The 21283-nt window shown below is 52.7% G+C and overlaps 1 protein-coding gene across 1 annotated transcript in view; it reads right to left on the reverse strand.

The window, feature by feature from the left end:
* Cacna1i (calcium voltage-gated channel subunit alpha1 I) overlaps nt 1-21283 on the reverse strand; it is a 112438-nt gene that overhangs the window by 62835 nt on the left and 28320 nt on the right. The window contains exons 3-5 of the mRNA XM_057791404.1: nt 16573-16682; nt 15624-15757; nt 297-394 (exon numbers count right to left, since the gene is read on the reverse strand). Coding sequence (XP_057647387.1) covers nt 297-394; nt 15624-15757; nt 16573-16682 — 342 coding nt within the window. The remainder of the gene's footprint in view (nt 1-296; nt 395-15623; nt 15758-16572; nt 16683-21283) is intronic.

The following is a 21283-nucleotide window of genomic DNA, read 5'->3' on the forward strand; positions in this document are numbered from 1 at the left end:
CAAGCCCCCTTTGACATTCTGTATGAACCACCCCCAAGTAACCTTTTCTCCCAGAACAGTCAGACTTCCCAAGTGCTGAAATCCAAATTATTTGAGAACTCAGACGCATCAAGTCCCCCTCCCCAGCACTTCTGGGTACCACATGCTGGCCCATGAGTTCAGTGGGAACAAAGTGACATCTGCCCAGCACTGTGAGTATAGATCTGGCCCAGGAAGGAGCTGATCTATCTTCTCTGAGAAAATAAATAGGGCAAGCTGGGCAGGCAGTGATGTGTGGGCAGAGAGGTCCAACTCACTGGGTACACGGTTGATGGCTTTGAGGGGCCTCAGGACACGCACAGTACGGATAGCTGACAGGTTGATGTTCTGAAGGTCCAGAGAGTATTCGACCATCCTATGAAGAAAGGAGAGAATGAGGGACAGTATAGAAAATACTCAGGACCAGGTCCCAGGGTGGGACCACCCAGCCACCCACACTCCCTAGAACAGTGAGGAAACGGACCAAGATCCAGCTGTGATGGGTTCCAGTCTCCTCTGTAAGCAGGGTTAGCAGCAGCAACGCACCTGTCACAGGGATGCTGCAGGTACAGTCAGGAGTGGAAGTGGAAGGAACAGAGAACGGTCCCCACTATAGAGTCAGCACCATGCCAGGCGGCCCCCACCCTCTAGACCCTATCCATCTGACCCCTGACTCATGTCAGCCCTTTTCTTCCAATGTGGATGCTTGGCCATCAGATTAAACCTAGAGAGCTGAGGGACCTCAGGTTGGTATCACGTGGAAACTGGGTGTCACTGACATCAATAATAGCTTTATCAAGCCTCCATCATAGATAAGGGCTTAAGAGGGACCCACCAAACCAGGAAACAAAGTCCCAGTAAGAAAGCAAGAGGGTAAGAGAGACGAGGCTAGAGCCAAGCATCGCACGGGGCCAGCCTCCTCTCTGCCCACATCACACCAGTCCGAGGCATCTGGCGGCACATCTCCAAGACGTGACAGGCATTCTGTATTCTTAGGGTGCTGAGGAATGCTGTACTGGTCAACCACAATTCAGGCTCACAGACACTCCTCAGCCAGCCAAAACCTTTCTCAGGCATCTCTTCTGCCTGGAGGAGCCATCTCCTCGTCTGTGATGAAATCACGCTTGGGCTAGCAGTTCTCCTGCACACAGTGCTGGAGCCTCAGAAGCTTTTCCACACTGAGTCCAGAATGTGCCAGACCAGTGTCAGTACCATGGACCCAAAATGTCTCAAGCCCAACCCTGCTGGGCACAGTGACTCACACAGAGACAGCCTTGGAGCGTCACACTGCCCTAGTCCCCTCTCTGCTCTGCTCCTCATTCCACTTGCCCTGCAGGGCTTTCCTGGCAGTAGCCTCTTCCAGGGAGCACACAGAGCAGATCTTGAAGACCCACACAGAGGTCTATACGCCAGTCAGATGTCACCTGCTGGGACACCACCGTCCTCCCCCTCGCTCAAAGATCCCCTCAACAACCGGCTTCAGGTGTTACTCAGTAGAGTCTCCCTCATCTCACCCTGGCTCCAGCATGGCTGCTGGCTCCATATGTCACCAGTGTGGGTGGGAAATGAAGGCTTTTCCCACACACCCAATAAACCTGTCCAACTGTTGTGAACCACCGCCCCCTCCTGTCGCTTGAGGAGTAATTGAGCGAAAGCTGCCTCACCTGAGATGCCCCAGTCCATCCCCCGCTCTGTCCATACCTAGCTCTCTGGTAGGCTCCACTCTATACGCACAACCCCCACATGTGCACACCTGAGCTCGCCCATCCACGCACACACTCGCATATGGACACCCTCAGACACACACGCTCCTGCTTTAGCCTAAATTTAGAGAGGGGTGACCTCAAAAACAGTAACAAAGATTAGAGTCATAGACAAAGATTGGAGGAGAGGAAGAAGAAGGGAGAAGAAGGGAAGGCCAGCAGAGAGGGTGAGGCTGAGACCTGGCCATGGGGGAGGACAAGAGCAGCCCTGAGCAGACAGTAGGGAGCAGGCCGCGTGAGGATTCCATGTGTGGGAGAGCCAAACTGTCATTTTCATATTGTGTAGAAAGAGCTCTCCCAGCAGCTGGGGGACGCTTGTGACGGAGGCACTGTGGGGGCGGCACATGCTGGCATACACACGCGCGCACACACACACGCACACACACTTGGGTGTTCACCCTGGCATGTTTTTGCTCTGGCACATGAGCACACGCACATACACACCCCGAGCAAGGGGGAGACACCCTGCAGCATTCACCCACTCCATAGACCCTCTTCCCGCCGACGCAGGTTCTCTGGATCTGGTCATGAGGGAGTGCTGTGTACATTTTGCTTAAGAGTGTGGGAGAGGAGATTCCCATGGACTGTGCCCAAAACCCTAGGTGGCACACCTGCCTAGCTCAGGACAGAGGGAACACAGAGCCGTTCCTACCCCTGTGAAACATTAAAAAAAAATGCAGGTTTGAGAGGTAGGGGTAGGCAGAAAATCGGGGACTGTCTGAGGACTGTCTGGGCCCTATCCTGCCGACTCCTTGTATCCATCTGCCTGAGCCCCCTCCCACCCCCAAATTTGAGTGCAGCCACTATTCTGAACCTGTCTCTGTCAACCTTGGAGAGAGTACTGTTCTAGAGCAGCCTCAGGACACCCCCTGCCTGTCCCCAACTCCAGGCCCCCCAAGGTCACGTGCTCCACCGTTTTCCATCCAGAGCTCCCAGGGCCAGAGCCTGGATGATCAGCACTGGGCAAAGCACAGGGCCTGGGACACAGCTGCCACGAGAGGTTCAGCATCTTGGTGGGATGCTGACACTGTCTCCCACAACCAGGCAGAAGAGACAAGTTGCCTGGATGCTGGATGGCATGTGGGCTGCAGCTGGGTATCACCAAGACCCAGCTAGTAAACAACAGGCTGAACACCTCCTCGCAGTGGGAAGTTGATCGGACACACAGGCTTGGCCTCAGACTCAGCAAACCCCTCCACTCTGGCTCCCTAGAAGATGCAGAGCAGCTGCAGCCCAGAAGCACATTAAAACCCTCAAAGCTCCGATGGAACAAACCTAGATAGACACTGCACACTAACCCAATCCATTCCCTCCACCCTGGACCTCACCCTCCTGGGCTTTGGGCAGGAGCACACCCTCTACAATGAGCTGCAAAATTTCCTGAGACCCATCTGTGCATCCCTCAGGCTCTCAAATCAAACAAACAAACAACAAAACCCTCCACTCCCCACCCCCATGAAAGTTCTTGTAGAATTTAATATCAAAATCTGAATTCCAAGCTTCCTGGAATACCAAGTTCTTAACAACATGAACAGAACACTAAAGCTTTGCACAGTTCCTCTTAAGACTTCTATGCCCCATGACCCCACTGGGACATTCTGCTATGGCTGTTTCCTGTCTCAGGGAGGAGTACAGTCAAATTTATTTGGGAATAAGAAGCACACATTAGGTGCACAGTGGAAAACCTAGAAGCTTTCATTCTTCCCAGAGGGGAACATGACCAAAAGGATGCTGGACATGTGTGGGAGGGACAGGGAAGAACACTTGACTGGGAGACACGGACTATGAGTTTAAGTTTCTGCCCTAGGAACCTCACCATCCTGACAGAGACTCTTGCACCAGCAAGTCCAACCTGGGACAGCTGCTGCCATCTCTACCGTCCCTGCTGAGACTACGTCACTGTCCTTGTCTCCTGACAGCTGTGACAGCCTCCCTCCTGTTCTCCTGTCTCCTGCTTTCCCCTCCCCCCAGCCCAGCCACATCGCAAATCTAAGTCTCCAGTGGAGCTGTGCTTCCCTAAAACCTTCCATGGCTCCCACTGCTCTCAGAAAAAGGCCCAGACTCCTGACCACAGCCCTCAAGGCTGTCCCCAGGCTGGCCTTGCCCCTCTTCCCTGCTCCAAGCCAGGTTCAAGGACACCTTAGGCAAACACCTCACTCCCCTCCTTTCTGTCTTCTTGATGGTTCTTCTTGCTCTGCACCATCACCCCCTGTTCTGCCTCCTCACAGCCCACACTTCCTAGCAGGGATGGAGTCCCCTCTTCTGAGTCGAGGACTCAGGCTACTCATTCACTCAAGAACTGATCCAGGAAAAATGAAAAGAGGGGGAAAGTAGTAACAGGGCACAGTCCAGGGGCCCCAAGAGAACACAGAGACATCTGGGAGCTGGAGCAGCAAGGCTGGGCTGCAGCACAGGCTCAGAGAGCTTGCCTACCATGTGCAAAGCCCTGGGTTCTATTCCCAGCACGGGGTGCAGGGAGGTGGACTAACAGCAGCAGCAGCACCTGCAGCCACCCCCAAACATACTGTGGCACTAGGCGTGCCTCTGACCTTCATGGCCAGCTTCACCTGCTGCCTACACCCTGGAGACACTCAACCTATTGTGAATAACACTACCCGCTCTGTGCCCGAGGCCACCTGCAAGGACAAAAGCCATCCCCTCCTCCTGTCACCAGGAAAGTGGTCTCTGGGCCCCTGGTCCTAGCTCCTAACAAGCTAGGAAAATGGAGCTGCTGAGTGGGTGAGTAACCACAGGGCTGACTTCCCTCAGGCCCCAAGTAAGACATCGCTCTCAAGAGTGAGAAATTAATTCCTAATTACACAGTTACTTTTATCACACGTTTCCATGCTAAAAGTCTTTAAGGAAAGAGAAGTCAACAACCCCCCCCACCCCCCCGCCTCCTGCCAGCTCCTGAGCACCTAACTGGGCAAAGCGGTTTGGCTTAAAAGCACTTCCACCGAGGAACCTCCAGGGGAAGAGGGACTGTCCTCCCTGAGTGGCCGGGCGCAGGTGGGGGCCAGGTGAGAAGGAAGCAGACAGGATGAGGGGAGCTCCTCAGGGCTTCTTGTGGTGTTCCTGATAAAGAACCCTACCTTGAAACTCCTGGCTCCAGGGAGAGGCCCAGGACTGTTCAGATAAAGGTGCGTCCCCCTGGTCCCCCTAACTCGTGCGTCCCCCTGGTCCCCCTGACTCGGTCACTGTCACAGGGTCAGAATGGGCATGCAGCACCCAGGTTGTCCTTGAGGGTAATCCGGGCCTTGGGCTGGGCCAGGTGAGAGGAGATGCCCTTCCCTAAATATGTGGCTTGGAAACTGGAGGCATGAGGACCACTTTGCCTCAGTGTGGCCTGAGGATTGCACCAACGCAGAGGGCTGGGGAAGAGCTGTGGGAATAGGGCCCAGGGATGGAGCAGGTTTGCTCTCAATCCTGCCTCCTTTCTTCCCTTGAGGGACAGGGAGCCTGGGTGCCTTGAGCTTCTGCCACCTGCCACTCAATCCTGGCAGGCTGGGAAGGGCCTCTTGAGCATTCAGAAGACACCAAGCAGACACACACATCCCCAGGTAAACTCTCCCACAGTCGGATTATTGCGCCTGTTATCCGCAGAAGAGAAAGTCGAGGCCCAGAGAACACCAATGGGACACAGCCAGGTGTGGAAGAACCTATCCCTACCCCCATCTCATCACAGTTCACGAGCTCCCCCTCAGCTAACCCAGGGACCACAACACACATCAGCGAGATGGCCAGCATCCTTGGAGGTGGTGTTGTTCAGTGGTCAGAGCATGTTATGGGGTTTCAGCCCCAGCTCACTATCGGCACACCAGTGACCTTGAATAGAACATTCAACGGAGCAGGATTCTAACACAGACTCAGGGCTTAGAACAGGGCCTGGCATGAGGAAGGGACAGTAGGTATGAGCCATTATGCGGGGGGGGGGGGGAGTTTGTTTGTTTGTTTGTTTGTTTGTTTTAGCTTTTACAGCTCATCCTCACCCACAAGTCACATGTACCCTGAAGGAAGAGGTCATATTCACCCAGACAGGAAGATCCAGGAAGGCCCAGGCTATAATTCTGGAACCCCATCCCCAGCACTGCCCACTGCCCACTGTGCTCCAATGCCCAGCGACAACCCCAGCTCTCAGAGTGTTTCAGGCCCCTTCGGTCCAGTCTTTGTATCTCAAGAGTCCTTTTTGGCTTTCCCAGGCCCACCCCAAGCTGAGCTGAGCTCTCCTGCCTTGTATCTCACTGTTGCTTACTCTGCATATCTCAGATCCTCAGAAATGCCTCAGGGTCCCAGTCAGGTCCCCAGCACTGAGCGCATGCAGGCTTCCTAGTCATGAGAGCCTGTCAAATAAATAGCTTGAAGAACAAGATTGGGGGGGGGGGGAGGAGAGCCTTTGGAGCTACTGAGAAGTGACACGGAGTGCCCTTCCAGATGCAGCCAGGGCTGGTATCTACGTTTGCTTCCTCGGTCTCTGGGAGAACCCTGTGGGGCTTTCTTAAGATGCAGTAGACTGGGCTCGTGGCAGAGGAGGTGCAGAGCTGTGGATGGCGGATCATCGGTCAGCAGGCAGCTGGAGAGGACTCAGCGGGTGTCACTTGACAACTAAACCATCACCCTAGGACACTTGCCTGACTCCCAGCACACAGTAGGGGTCATGGTGGAGCACGTGCAGCAAGAATGAGAAGCAAAGGGAGGAGGCACCACAAGAATGACATCATGGCTCTTAACTCAGGCCAGTTCCTTCACAGTCACGGTGATTTTGCCCATGACTGTGGTCAATTTATATCACTTCCAAAGTCATAGGCTAAAGTTCTAACGAAAATCATGGAACAAGGAGGTGGTGTTCTTTGGAGTACATCAGAGTGAAATTGGTGCCCTTACAGACTAAACCAAAGAAAACTGTTCAACCCCTTATCCATGAGGGTGTACCGAGGAAACATATCTGTGAAGTAGCAGACCCTCACCAGGCTCCAAACCCTCCTGCAGCAGCTTGACCTTGGAGTCCCAGCCTCCAGAACTGGGAATACATGTCTGCTGTCTGTAACAGTAGCTCCCGGCACCCAGGCAGTCCGTGGGGTTCCCTTACAGCATGCCAGTGCTAAGATACGCATAGTTCCTCCCACAAAGTCTCCAAGTCCAGGAGGCTGGAGGGGGTTAAGCCCACTTGACTTCTGAGGAAAGTGAACGTAACTGAGCTAGGCTCAGATCATAGCCCAGGGGGGTTCTGCACAAGGAAGGATGGCTACAAAATCTCAGGATGGGTGACAAAGACAGATCCCAGGAACTCAGGGATCAAGAGACTCAAGACGCTCCCACTGCCGGCCTGCATTCAGTGCTCTGTTACCCTTTCCCAGGGCCGTGAGAGAAACGCACGGTGCTCAGGCAAATATGTATGTTTGTTTTGTTTTGTAGACAGTCTTCCTTTTGTGACTCAAACTCTCAGCAACCTTTCTGCCCAGACTCGTGAGTGCTAGGTTTATAGACGAGCTGAGCCCCATGCCTAATTGTTTTGTTTTGCCTGTGTCTTTGTATAGTGTGTATTCATGTCCCCATGTGCAAGGATGCATGTGTGTGTGTGAACACCTGAGTCCGATGTTGGGAGTCTTCCTTGATTGATCTCCACCTTTATTCATTAAGTCAAGTTCTCTTAACTGAACCCAACGCTCACCGATATCAATAGTCTAGCCAGGGATTCCCTGTCTTGGCCTTCAGAACTTTGGAATTAGAGGTGAGCTGCCATGCCCCCCTGGCTTCGAAGAAAATACCAGAGTCCCAAGTTCTAATTATCAGGCTTGTGGGGTGAGCACAGTATGCACTGAGCATCCTCAATGCATGATTTTTTATATGCCTTCCACCTCTTTCAATGTCTGCCTCATCTGAGTGAGCTCAGGCTAGTCTTGGTACCGCCCCCACACCCCGGGGTGGGCTATGCTACTGGGAAGTAGGGGAAGGACACCATAAGCTCTGCCACAGGCAGGAGGAAACAAACATCCCTCATGGCTTCCTGAGTGTCAGTAAGACTTCCCAAGACCTTGGGACAGGCCAGTGGGATAATTTTGACTTCTGAAAAGGTGACACTCCCTTATACTGGGGTGAACATGGGCTCCAGGGCAGCCAGATGTGAGCAATCCCAGATCCCCCGAGTACGGTGGTGACTTCTATGAGCCTCTATTTCCTCACGGGCAAAGCAGCTTTAACAACCTGAACCTCTTGGGATCCTGAGGCTGAGGACGTGATGGGAGATGTAAAAGATTCCACCCCTCAAGCAAGCCACCGTGATCCAGCTCCTGCTGCCCAAACTTCTGGCTGCACTCCAAGGAACCCAAGACCAGGGATTCCTCCTACCCCCTATATCCTCCTGGGATAGCCTCCTTATTCTCAAGCTATGAGGCATGGATGGAGCTGACACCCACCCACACTGGCTCAGGAAAGAACACAGAGCCCACTCCAGCCAATCAGAGCCAAAAAGGCTCAATTCTGGGCCTCAATGGCTGGGGAGAAATGGAAAGATGAGTAACTGCGGGGAGAAGAAGACGCCATCCTGCACAGACAGCAAATGCCAGGGAGGAGCGCTAGCCCCCAAAAAAACAGAGATGGCTGCACAGACAAAAACATCTGTCCAGAGTCCGGAACCGGCCATGATGGAAGGCAAAGGCTCCTCGGTAAAGGATCTGGGAGAATCCCTTTACCACATGATTTTGAGGTTCCTGCCTGACTCACACCTGTCCTGTACGACTCACCAGGCAGGTCCGAGGATCTCAGGCAACTCACCCATCCCTCATGGTGGCTACCATCTTGTTTCTATAGAAACAGGCCCACACAGTGACCATTACCTATTCCAACCAGCCCTGTATGCAAACGAAACCAACATTTACACTCAGATTCCGTCTGGAACCTTCCCAGGTCCACACCCACCCAATCACAGCTCCTCACTCCACTCTTTAACACCTCGCCCAACAGATCCAACAGATCGGAAAGCAATGCAGCCTGAGCCTTGGGAGCCATGTCCTTGACCCAAGGCCAGGCTCTGGGGACCTGCCATCAGAGAGAACACCCATAAAGTCCCAAAGTAAAGTGGTCAGTGACACAGCACACAGAGCCTCTTGAGTCTCTTGGCAACTAGAGGGCTTCCCTGAGCCATACATAACACAAACACAGCCCCATGGGAGGAAGGCTCCTCCACTGGCTTCTGCAAATAGCCAGTAATGAGCCTCTGACCACTGACTACGGCTGGACCCATTGGCAGGCATTGGCCTCTGTGGCACTTGTACGATCGGTACTCACTTTAGATTCCTCAGCAGGGCACAGACCCTGCCCAGCCAACCTGGGCAGAACTATAGAAGTGGCAACCAGGGGCCTTGGCTTCAGTGAGGACACTGCCCATCTGATATGAACCTTCTTCTGCAATCTGACTCGACCCCACAGAAGAGCTCTTGATTGGCTGAGCCACCTTCAAAGAGGTTCCCTGCTTCCCTTGCTTCTGTGTAGCCAAAAGTAGCCATGAGATGTGGCTCGGGCCAAGAGCAGTAGAGAAGGGAGGGATTTGGTAAAGAAAACATTGTTTTCTGACCCATTTAGACAGGCCTGGCTGGCATAGCCGTCTCTCTACCCTTCCATACGGCCTTCAACTCAGATTTCCATAACTCCAGACACTGCCTTGTGACCACAAAAGAAAAGACCCAGAACATTACAAGGACATTAGCTCCTGCATGGCAATGCTTTCACACTAACCAGCACGGGGAGTCATGACCCTTCACCTCTCACAGCTCCCTACGGAGGTCACACGAGCCAGATTCTCTGACAGCAGCCACAGACCACCACAGCTGGACCCCTAGATTAATGCAGATCCCTAGGTCCTGCTGTGCCTGATAAGCCCACATGCCTGGAGTGGGGCCCATGAGGCTGCCCCCATGACTCTGCTGCTCTCTGAAACATGGAGAGAGGTGAAAGGCTATGTTTGAAGGTTGAGGAGACCGCTCATCCCAACTGCTGCGCGTGACTATGCTCCTCCCTCAATGGACCATACCCAGAAAGCCTTTACCGGGCAGAGAGGTGGGCTTCTCCATAGCCTGTAGATAGAGCCCCCACCCCCTTAGTCTTCCCTGGCCTGCCACATGCATTTAAGGCAGAGTAGGAGAGAGTGCTGGATACTCAGGTGAGGGTCTTGCGACAAGGCTAGCTGGGATAATCCTCTCAGTATGTCACCAGGACCTTAGAAGAAGACGGATAGACACTGCTTGCACCTCCTCTGGGAAAGAATGTTAGCAGCACAAGCCTTGGCCCTCACTCAGCAGCTCTTTTCTGCATGGAGGCCCTCCCTGTGATGTCACAGTCATCAGGTTTCAAGGGCTTTCGGATTCAAAGTGCTGGCACTTGCTCCCTCCCTTCATCCACCAAAGAGCCCACAGCCCCACCCAGGTTCCTGCTCCCCCAAAGACGGGCTTTTAACTTTTAACAGAGTTGTCTCACTCCCGCCTGGCTGCTGGCAGTGGTCACTTCATAAAGGCCTGGGCATGGAGGATGAGATGGAATTCAGCATGTCAGAAGGGATATATACAGACAAAGAATATCTCAGGTTCAAGACAATAATTGAATATTTCATGACCCCCTAATGGACAAGACAGGAGAGAGCAGATTAAGGGGAAGGTGGTAGAGCGGCTGAGCCACACCTGAAGAGTCATGGTGCCCGCCTGCCCTGTCACGAGGTGGGAGAGAATGACAGGGCTCTCAGCCTAGACTGGGCAAAAACAGGAAGTGACAGAACAGTTGGGTCCCTACTCCAGAAACCCCTCTGTGATGAAAGTACCAGCCACAGGGTAAAACTCGTTGTTTGAGTGTAAAAGTCACCTGCTATCAACCACAAGGTAAAGGGACCCGGCTTGGAGGGCAAGCGTGACCGTGAGACAAGCTACCTGAGCCTACAGGTAACTGGGATGGTATAGCCTCTCCCATCTGCCCCAAAGCCATTGTCACTGCAGACTACGATCCTATTCTCTGAGAAAAAATAGAGACAGCATGACAAAGTCCAGCAAGTGGAGCTTTCTGAAAACACTGTCCTCGGACAAGCAGTGGGAGGGCCTGGGATGTTTCGTCCTAAAGGGAAAATGAAGCCCCCTCTAAGACTTCTAGAGGGCTGTAGAGAGTCTGTACATAAAACCCTTCCTGTGGCCTCAGTTTCCCCATGTGAGAGGCCCCAGATCTGTCTCCTAGCCTCATCTCTCAGCTCCACACATTCCAGAATATTAGCCTTCCACCTAAGATTCCACTGTCTTTTCTCTGCTGGCCTGTTCCCGTGTCTGCTCTGTGTCTGGAGGACATTCCGACCCCTAGTAGATACTGGACCCATGTCCTTGGGCCACTCTGGTCCTTCTAGGCAGTATTGTGGAGCCATTTAGAACCTGTCTGTGACGTGTGTTTTGCATCTCTTTTCTACACTCTGAGCCCCATGACATCAGGAAGGGCATTTGTCTCTCTTATCTTGTGTCCCCACTTCCCAGGACAGTATGGTATACAATAGCACCTCAATAAATGCCGAATTGAGAATGAACGGTACTAACAGGTGGAAGCCACAGACAGGCAGAGTTTAGCGAAGTGAAGGAACTTCCCAGCTCTTTTTTTTTTTTTTTTTTTTTTTTTTTTTCGAGACAGAGTTTCTCCGTAGCTTTTGGTTCCTGTCCTGGAACTAGCTCTTGTAGACCAGGCTGGCCTTGAACTTGCAGAGATCCGCCTGTCTCTGCCTCCCGAGTGCTGGGATTAAAGGCGTGCGCCACCACCGCCCGGCCCCAGCTCTTTCTTATGTTCCGATTTGAGACTGGCTGCCTTGCATGATAGTGAGCTCCCTGCAAGAGCAGCATACAAATGGGGCCTCCCATCTCAATTCAGCACGGCTGTGACCTCTAAGGAACCTTGCAACTCAGAGGTTCTGTGTCACCCTCTGTGTCTTGGAAGAAGCAGCCAGTAATTTGGGGAAGGGGTGGGGCAGGAAGGGAAGAAATATCCTTGGGATGTCAGGCCTGTTTCTCTGGAAACAGAATGTTTATAGTACTGGTGGGACTGGGGGGGGGGCAGCTCTGGAAGTGGTAAGAACCAGGTGGGGGTGGGAAGGGCGAAACTGGGCTCTGGAGTACAAACTATAACCGTCACCCTGCCCTCCCCACCCACACCATTCTTAGGATAGTAAAGACCCTACAGACAACGGTAGGTCTGCTTCCGCATCTAGTACAGGGTAGGCTTGCGGGTGTTCATGACTCTGAGAAAGTCTCCCAGGAAGCTGATGGACGAGTTGCACCATCTGTAGGTCACAGTGGAGGTGACAGTGCAGGACTCCCGCACACACACCCACACACCCACACACACACACACACACAGTTCATACAGTAAGACTGTGAAAACGTGCTTTGCATATCAGCGCTGTGCCAGCTTTTCCTGATGCTAAGGGTGGCGGTCAGAAGATCCTACCTCCCAACTTGTCCCAAGAACTGGGTGTTGAGGCTGGTCCAGGTCCTCTCCCTTCTCAGTTTGGAGATTCCGGTGTGCCAGCACACAGGAGGGGAACAAGAAACAGAGCTGAGCTTGCTGTCTGTGCGACAGGGGCCAGAGAGCTTCGAGATAGGAAGGGCAGACCCAGCCAACAAAATGGCATTTGTGAGACAAGAGCTGGGAAAAGCTGTCCAATGTGCCGCACACCTTCAATCTCAACACTGGAAAGCTGAAGGCAGATGATCTCTGTGACTCCACAGCCAGCGTAGTCTACACAGTGAGGTCCAAGCTAGTCAGGGCTGTACAGCGAGGCCTTGTTAGCATGAGCTAACAGATGTACCTGATGATTCTTCGGTATCTAGGGGACAATACCTTTGTTTGATTTATTCTTTCCTGCTAATTAAAAGGCGTAGCCGCTGGGAAATTGCAAGCTGATTTGTGGGTTTTTACCAGGCAAAGATGGATGCAATTTCTGCCCAACAGGAAAGACTTCTGCCTATCACCAGCCTGCACTGTCTTCGTGGGAGGCCATCACCACGTCATCACTCAGCTCGAGTGCTTCCTCTTCTACACCTGCTCCCAGATGCTGCATCACCACCTCACCTGTCTCCGAGTTAGCAGAATAACCAGGGACATTTCTCAGAACAACACGGCACTCTCGTATCTGTACAAGGGTCACTTTTCTTCACATCTTTTTTTTTTTTTCAACTTTTGGAAATGATACTCTGATCTAAGTTTCCTTCCAGAATCAGGAACTTTAGAGCAACAACATTAGTACTCCAAGGAGATGTGGGTGAACAGCACAACCATAAAACAAAACCAGGTACAAACTGTTCCGAAACCCAGACAACACAACAGCAAGAAGACATCCAGGGAATGAAAATGACAGAGAAGGGGACAATTCTAGCCGGGGCAGGGAAGGGGGATGGACCCTGCTGAGTGAGGGGTGATGTGCAAAGCTGAGTCCGGAACTCTCTCCCGTGCCAGGTGAACACAGGACAGATGCAGAGACAAGAGAGGGGAGAGACGGTTCAGCTAACAGGAACTTGAGGAAGACAGAGCAGGAGAACGAGTGAGAAAATCAAAGAAGAAACAGGGCAAGTGCTCTGAGCCAAAGGGGCCCTTGAAGCTGGAACCACAAGTTCTAGACACCCCAGAGAAAGCCTGAATTCTGAAGACAAGGAGGAAAACAGTCAGCTTCCCAGATGGACAAAACTGTCGCCTTGCAAGAAAGGAGAGCAAGGTGGTTTGGGCTCCGTGCAGCCCCATGCTATCGATTCACGTGGCACAATGTCACCGGTTCTAAGAGAGTAAAGTCACAGCCTATGAAAGAGCAGACACACTCCGTCCTTCCCATCCCAAGATCAAAGGGATGAGCTTGCACAGCCAATATTAAAAACTGATACTCCCCAAAACCTTTCCTTTGAAAATCTATATACGGGTATTCTCCAGTCAGACCCAGGGAAAACGCACCTGACAAAGGTGATGCCCTGGTACCCAAGAAACCATCTGATGTCTACCTGTCTTCAGGCAGGCTCCAAATCCCTAGGGACAAGGGGTCCTGGAGTTTGAAGAGCACCATCAGGAAGGGATGCTTGGAACAGAGTGGGGGCACAAACTGTCACGTTTCAGGACAGAGTCTGAGAACTCCTGTGCCGCTACGTCTCTAGTGCCCATCTCAGTCATCTGTAGGTGACTCCACTGTCCCTTACAGATGGCAAAGTACTCATGTGCAAACACACACACACTACCAGGCATGCACACATCCCTGGTCACCAGCCTTCTTCTCTCCTGATTCCCGCCGTGTGGAGCCCTGGCTAAGTATGGTTAGTACCTGTTTGCCTCCTATGTGCTACCTCCTCAGGACAGAATTCAAGTCCCCGTGTCCCAAGCCTGGTTCTATCAGACTCCTGGGTTAAATTATCTCAGCACCTTGCTCGGAGCCCTAGTCCATGTGTGGGCAGACCTCACCACGGCAGAGCTGTGGGCACTGTCCTAGCCAGTGAGCCTGGCAAGACTGGCCTGCATGTGGCCTTCTCTCCCCCTCACCTCGCCTCCAGGCAGCACCAGAATCCTCTGCATCCCTGGCTGCTGAACAGACTCCAGGAAAGCAGGAAGGAAGTCTGAGTGACGCTCCAAGTGGGTAAAAAGGGACCTAGTTTCCCCTGACTTCTCTGACTGTAGCATGTGGCTTTTTCTTCTTCCTCAAGTCTTATTTGATGACCCAGGCTGGTCTTAAATTCCTGGGTTAAGTGATCCTCCCACTAAAGCCATTCGTGCTTCCTTAGAAGTGACCAGAAATGGGGTCAGAGGACTTCTAAATCTGCCCTCTGTCCAGACTGCTGAGCAATTACAACAGTGATGGTAATGCTGACTGTGATGATGGTAGTGATAACGGTGATGATGGTAGTGATAAAGGTGATGATGGTAGTGATAACGGTGATGATGGTAGTGATAATAGTGATGATGGTGATGCTGACTGTGATGATGGTAGTGATAACAATGATGATGGTAGTGATAACGGTGATGATGGTAGTGATAACAGTGATGATGGTAGTGATAACGGTGATGATGGCGGTGATGATGGTGACAGGGCTGGTAAAGGTGGTAGGAACGATGATGTGGTGGTAACGATGACAATGGTGACAATGATGGTAACAATAGTGGTGGTGATGATACCTGTGGAGATGATGGTGGTGATGATTACGGTGATGATGATGATGGCAGTGATGGGGATAACGATAATGGTTATGCTAATGATGATGGTAATGGTTATGATGATGACGGTTTACAGAAAGAAGATGATGTGGCAATGAAGATGACTATAATTATGACGGTGAAAATGAGATGATGGTGAGTGATCATAATGATGGTGAGGCTAATGATAATGATGATGGCAATGATAGCAGCGGTTATGGTGGTGGGATGACTAATGATAACAGCAATGTGGTGATAGAGGCGGTGATGAAAGTGACAACGATGATAATAATAATGGTGATGGCTATGATGGTGATGGTGGTGCTGCTGCTGATCGCAGCAACACTTCCTGGTGTTCATTTTGACCGAGTGAATCTCTTTCCTCCTTTTTTTTCAGATGGGGAAATGGAGGCTCCACAAAGTTAAGTGACTTTCTCAAAAGCATTCAATTACTCAACATAAAACACCCAGTCTACACTGCCCATCTAGAACAGATGTTCACGGTGGCCGAAGGACCGGACAGCTGTCTGTCCACAGAGAGCACCATTTCTCCTGTCCCCTGGACCAGAGGCCCCACATCCTCACACAGCATCACCATCATCCCCCAGAAGCCCCTGGGCTAGCTACGCGGCAGCTGGCATGCATCAGCAACAGCTCATTACCTACCCTGCCATGACGATGAAGAAATCCAGGCGGTTCCACGTGTCCCCGAGGTAGCACTTTTTGCCAAAAATGCCCAGGGCCACCATCTTAAGCACCATCTCCATAGCGAAGAAGATGAAGATGAAGTCATCAAAGACCTGTGTGGTCGGAGAAAGAGCACAGGCAGAGTGAACTCTCAGGGCAGGAGTGGAAGCCAGAGCCACTGTGAGGTCAAAGGTGGGGCAGAAAGAGAACCTCTGAGGCCCCGGTCCACTCAACCACTTCACAGAGAGGAGTCCAGGGCCCAGAGAAGGGATGAAGTTACCAAGGTTACACAGCCCATTTTCTCCATTGTTTTAGCTTAGGCAAAGACAAAGGTCAGGGGCTGAGCCCCTGGCTCTCCCTCATTATCTCTACTAATTGTCAAACACTAAGACAGATGGTGGAACTACATTCTCACCCCTAATTCTCGTAATGGCACATGTTGGGTAGCCCACTTTAGAGCTAAATAAGCAAGACCCAGAGAAGTCAAGCAACTTGCCCCAGGTTACACAGCAACTACATAGCGGAATTAAAATGAAACTCGGGTCTGGCTCCCAGGGATGGGCCTCAAATATTCTACTTCTGCAAAATGGGTGCAGACCTGGAGCCCTGTTCTATGGTTCCTCAAACCCTGCCCACCCACGCAGATGCCACATTAGGGCCACCCAGGATCTGAGAAGCAAGAACAGGAGAAATACAAGAGGACACTCCTAAAAGACACGGGGAGGGGGACGACTAGGGAACCAGGCAGGCTATAAGCAGAGAAGCGTCAGCCACTGCACTTTACTGGTGTGAATGGGATGGGGTGAGGAACCAAAGGGGGCTGGAGAGGTAGTTAGGCAGGAGAAGTAGGAGGTGCCAGAGTGGAGCCCTGAGGTTGAGAGAGGACTCCCCAGCTGGGAGGGAGGAAGGAGACAACTCGGAGGCTCACCTGCAGGATCTTGCAGCGGTCTGACAAGCACTCCATGTCGTCGCATGGCTGGTACATGCCCAGGGTCACACAGTTCAGCAGGATGACCAGCATGCTCACACACTCGAACCATGTACACAGAGTCAAGGACAAACTGGTTGCAATGTGGCTTAAGGTGCTAAGCTCCTGAATGTGACATCCCAGGATCAGACACATGGCCCGTTTCTTCCCTCCCTCCCACCCGTCTGGACCCCACAGTGGCCCAGGTCCCCTGCAGCTGGCCCTGCCCAACCACAGCAGAGAGACCAAGGCCACACCCTGCAAGGAACCAAACCCAACCACCGAAGCTTCCAGTGGAGGACGCCCCAGTCCCATGCAGGAAGGACTGGCTCCCAGAAAGGTCCCCAGCCCCAACAGCTCTGATGCCTAAACCTTTCTTTGACCACCTTCTCCCCTCACCCACCTTCCCTCTGCAGAGGCCTCCTACTTCCAGTTTTAAGGGCTCTACTACATTTCTGAGGCCTCCTGGACACATTCTCCTGACCTGCCTATCTCCGTAGTCTGCCTCTAGATGATGCTCGTAAGTCATCCCCACCCAAAGGGTCGGTCTCCCCGTCCTCTGGATGATGCCCGTAAGTCATCCCTACCCAAAGGGTCGGTCTCCCCGTCCTCTAGATGATGCTCGTAAGTCATCCCCACCCACAGGGTCGGTCTCCCCATCCTCTGGTTAACGCTCATAGGTCATCCCCACCCAAAGGGTCGGACTCCCCAGGCTCTACCCAGCCTGCCTGGAGCCAGACTAAGATTAGTTCTTCACTCGGCCCCAAGCCAGCAGCAGGATAAGGCGTTCTACAGCCCCAGCAGAGGAGAACGCCCTAAGTGCCCCTTCCCCCTGCTAACACCCCCTCTTAGGACACGGTTGACTCCATTCACATTGCCTATCTCAATCTATCTAACCAGGCACTCAAACCTCAGCGTTCTCGGGGCTGTGTCACTCACAGCCCCCAGTTGTCATGATCTAGCTGAGAGAGCTGGAGTCTGCTTGTTTCTCCCAAAATGGCCTCTTCTCTCTTGTCCAAGCCATGGGGCCTAAGGAGATCTGTACCCCCAGAAAGTGCAGCATGGTAAAATGAAGTTAAACCATACACAGCATAAATGACTAAAGTCAGACTCAGGGGTGAACCTCCAGACTGAGGGGCCTGACTTCCCTTGAAGGTGATGACTGACCTAGAGGGGTTTCTCGTCTACTAGGAGGGAGTCTGACAGCCCCTGGCTCCAGCTGTCTGCACACGCCTATCCCTGACCCCGTCACTTAGCATCTGGGTACAGAGTGGTGATGTGTTTGTCAGAGAGACCAGGGTCTGCATGTAAACTCCAGTCCCAGCATGGCTCTGGAGTCTCAAGCAAGCTCCTTCCCATTCTAAGCTCCCAGAGGTTCCTTACTGGAGTCTAGGGGTACCTCGCAGGTCCACTGAGACTGTCCTGACCCCTCCTCTTTAATGGCATTAGTGAGCCATTAAAAACACCTTTAATCCCGGCACTTGGGAGAGAGAGGTAGGCAAACCTCTGAGTTCAAAGCCAGACTGGTCTGCAGAGAGAGATCTAGGAGGACCAGGATTACACAGAGAAACCCTGTCTTGAAAAAACAAATAAACAAACAAAAAAATCAGAGAGATGTTTCCTCCTCTGCTCAGAGTCCTGCTATGACTCCCAGCTTCTCCTGGTATAAGTACAGAAGCCCTTCCCAAAGCTGGCCAGCAAGACCCTACTTTCCTCTCCTTCCCCTGACTGCCTTCCTCAAACCTGGGGCCTCCTGCTTATTCTGTCTGGTCCCAGGCACACGCCACCTCAGGACCTCTGCAAGAACTGTCCCTTCCACTGGGGAGACACTTCCCAAGACTCCCCAGGGCTAATCCTTTATGGGCACTTCCTTGCGAGGAGTTCCACCCACCTCTTCAATCCCAGAAGCCCCTCCCCGACAGCCCTCCAGCTTGACATCTCTCTCAAGCATTTCTAGACCACAGAGATGATGCTCATTGTCTCTACCCACTTCTAGGGCAGAGCTCGAATCGCTGGGATACACACTCTTAGATCAAACCGCAATAGCACATAGATGCTCAGCCAAGGCTTGCCGAATGAATAAATGATCTCCTCTCGGGGCCCTGACCACACCAACCCAATCCCAGCTCATAGCACCATGAAGACACACCAGCCCACCACAGCCAGATCCCGACCATAGTGAACTGGGCCCCTTCTGCCTGCTAAGAGAGCTGGCCTAGTTTCCATGGCAACAGACCCCTCTGCTTCCCAGACCCTGCTCACCTTGAAAGCTACTTCCAAGGCCTCCATCCCTGCCCTGCTCCTTCCTGTCCCTGGCCTGGCTGCCACTCTCCCGCCATAGCCTGTAATTAATTTCAGTCGCTGTCAGGCCCCCTTTGAGCCCAAGCATGGCTCCAGCAGCAGTTTCATCGTTAATTAACTTTTTTGAAGTTCAAACGTTCTAATTACCAGCGAGCATCCCCATTTCCCCTTGATCCCCCGCCCCACTCCCACCCCTCACATCCCAGTTTCTGCTGCCTCTTCCCGTCCTGGAGACCCAAACCCAAGTGTGCCTGGCAGGCCCATTTACAGACAGGAAATTCAAGGCCTCTGCTGAGTCACATGGCAGGGATCTGTCTACATCAGACCTGCCAGGCTTCTTGGCCTGTGTCTCCTCCCCATCAAGTGTCCTGCCTGCCTCTGAAATGCTGTCCCTGCCTTTCTGGGTGCAGGGCACATCCCTGACCCAGTACCAGCCTCTCCTGTGGCTGCAGCTCTGGTTCCTGCCTCTCTGGAGGGTCCCAGTGATGCCGAGCACTGAATCCTCAGACTCCTTGATAAGCCCACATAGAAAAGAAGAAATTAAATAAGATACAAAGGGAAACAGATTCAGTCAGTCATAGTGGTCACATCCGTAATGCCAGCACTAGGCAGGCTGAAGCAGGAGGTTCGAGGCTGGCTAGAGCTACGGAGAAGTAGCTTGTCTCCAAAACTCAAACCAAAAACAAGCAAAGGTGGGGTGGAGCTGGAGATACGGCTCAGTTGGCGGTGTTTCACTCGTGCATACACAGGCCTGGGTTCCATCCAAGAACCACGTAAAGCCAAGCATGGTAGCATGGTAGCCAATTCCTGTGGACCCAGAGCACTCAGGAGGCAGCGGCAGGAGAGTCAAGAGCTGAAGGTCTTCCTCAGCTACATTATGTGTCTGAAGCCAGTTTAGCCTATTTGAGGCCCTGTCTTGGTAGGGAGGGGAGAGCAGATTTACTTCAAGTAGCCAGCTACAGAGGCCGTGCCCATGGACAACTACCCTTGTCTTTTCCTGCTCCTGAACTGGTGTGTCTCCTCCAGAGTAATCTACACATGTCTGTCTCTCTCTTGCTCTAAAGTCTTCCCTGGCTCCCTGTCACCCCCTTAGCCTGACACCCAAGGCCTCCTGGATTCTGAGCTCAATGAGTTCAATGGCTAAATCTCCTGCTGGTCCCAGGGCACACTAAGCTTCTTGCTACCTACGAGCCTACCCACTGCATGGCTTTACCCTCCCTCTGAGGCGAACTCCTGCCCACCCTTCACAACCTCCCTCATCTGCCACCCATTCCAAAAGCTTCCACCTTTTGCCCTCCCCAGCTGGTGCCCAGCCTTCCACCCACCCGGTCTAGCACATACCACAGTGATGAACTTGGCAGTCACCGTGACTGCTTCATGCCAGGTTCCCTAGGGGCATGACCTTAACCGTCATTTACGGTCCATCCAGGAGAGCCCAGGAAGAGGGTCTGGAGGGCCAATGTGATTTCCCCAAAGTCACACTGCATGTCAGGCTGAGCAACTCCAAGTACCAACCACTTCCTTTGTAGCTCAGCTACCCTGAGCAGGGCACAGAGGCCCTGCAGGCAGCAGAGCAGGTCCAGCCCCTGGGTCCCTCTACTCCTGCTGGCCTCAGGCACAAGGGGAAATCCCAGATGGCAGGACCTGGGACTCATCCAAGCGCTCCAAGGCTCAGAAGTCAGATCAGTGCAGTGTGGCCACCCACTGCTCCTGACACATTCCCGCTGGCTCACGGATGAAAGGCCCCGAGCCTATTGGAAGCCGAACCAGGCCAAGGAGGCAGCGAGGGAGGAGCTGTCAGGGGAGTCAGCGCCTCCAGGACTGGCAGCTTGGTGGCCTGGCCCAATAACTACTTTCCCACCATTGGTCATATGCACCAAGGAGCTTAGAGCTCAAGCAAGCCATGCTGAGTTCTGGGGAAATTGAAGAAGAGATGCAGACCCCAAGAGGGCAGACTGGGAATTCTGGGTTATAAAACAGGTGGGGTTTGAATGCTGTCCTCACAAGAGAATGGAGAAAGCTCACAGTCAGAAACAAAGCCCTGGACTGGGAGCTAAGGATGTGCAATGGGGACACAACCACCATACCTTCTCTGTCTGGGGACTTTCAGGGGTGACCGTAGCGCAGCCCCTTCAGTCCTGAGACAGCACAGGATTGAAGGCCCCACTGCATGAAGAGCTAATGGGAGCACAGAGAGAGCCAGACAGAAACAGTACTCATAGCACCTTGACTCCAGGGGATCCCTGAGTCACAGGGCTCTTACAAACCCACCAGTCCCGAGCTTCCCCACCTGTCCAAGCACTACCTGTCATCCTAAACAGTCCCAGAGCAGGTGACCACCCCTGAGGAACCTACAGAATAAATCAATGCC

This window comes from Chionomys nivalis, chromosome 17 (assembly GCF_950005125.1).
Source record: "Chionomys nivalis chromosome 17, mChiNiv1.1, whole genome shotgun sequence".
Taxonomy (NCBI): domain Eukaryota; kingdom Metazoa; phylum Chordata; class Mammalia; order Rodentia; family Cricetidae; genus Chionomys; species Chionomys nivalis.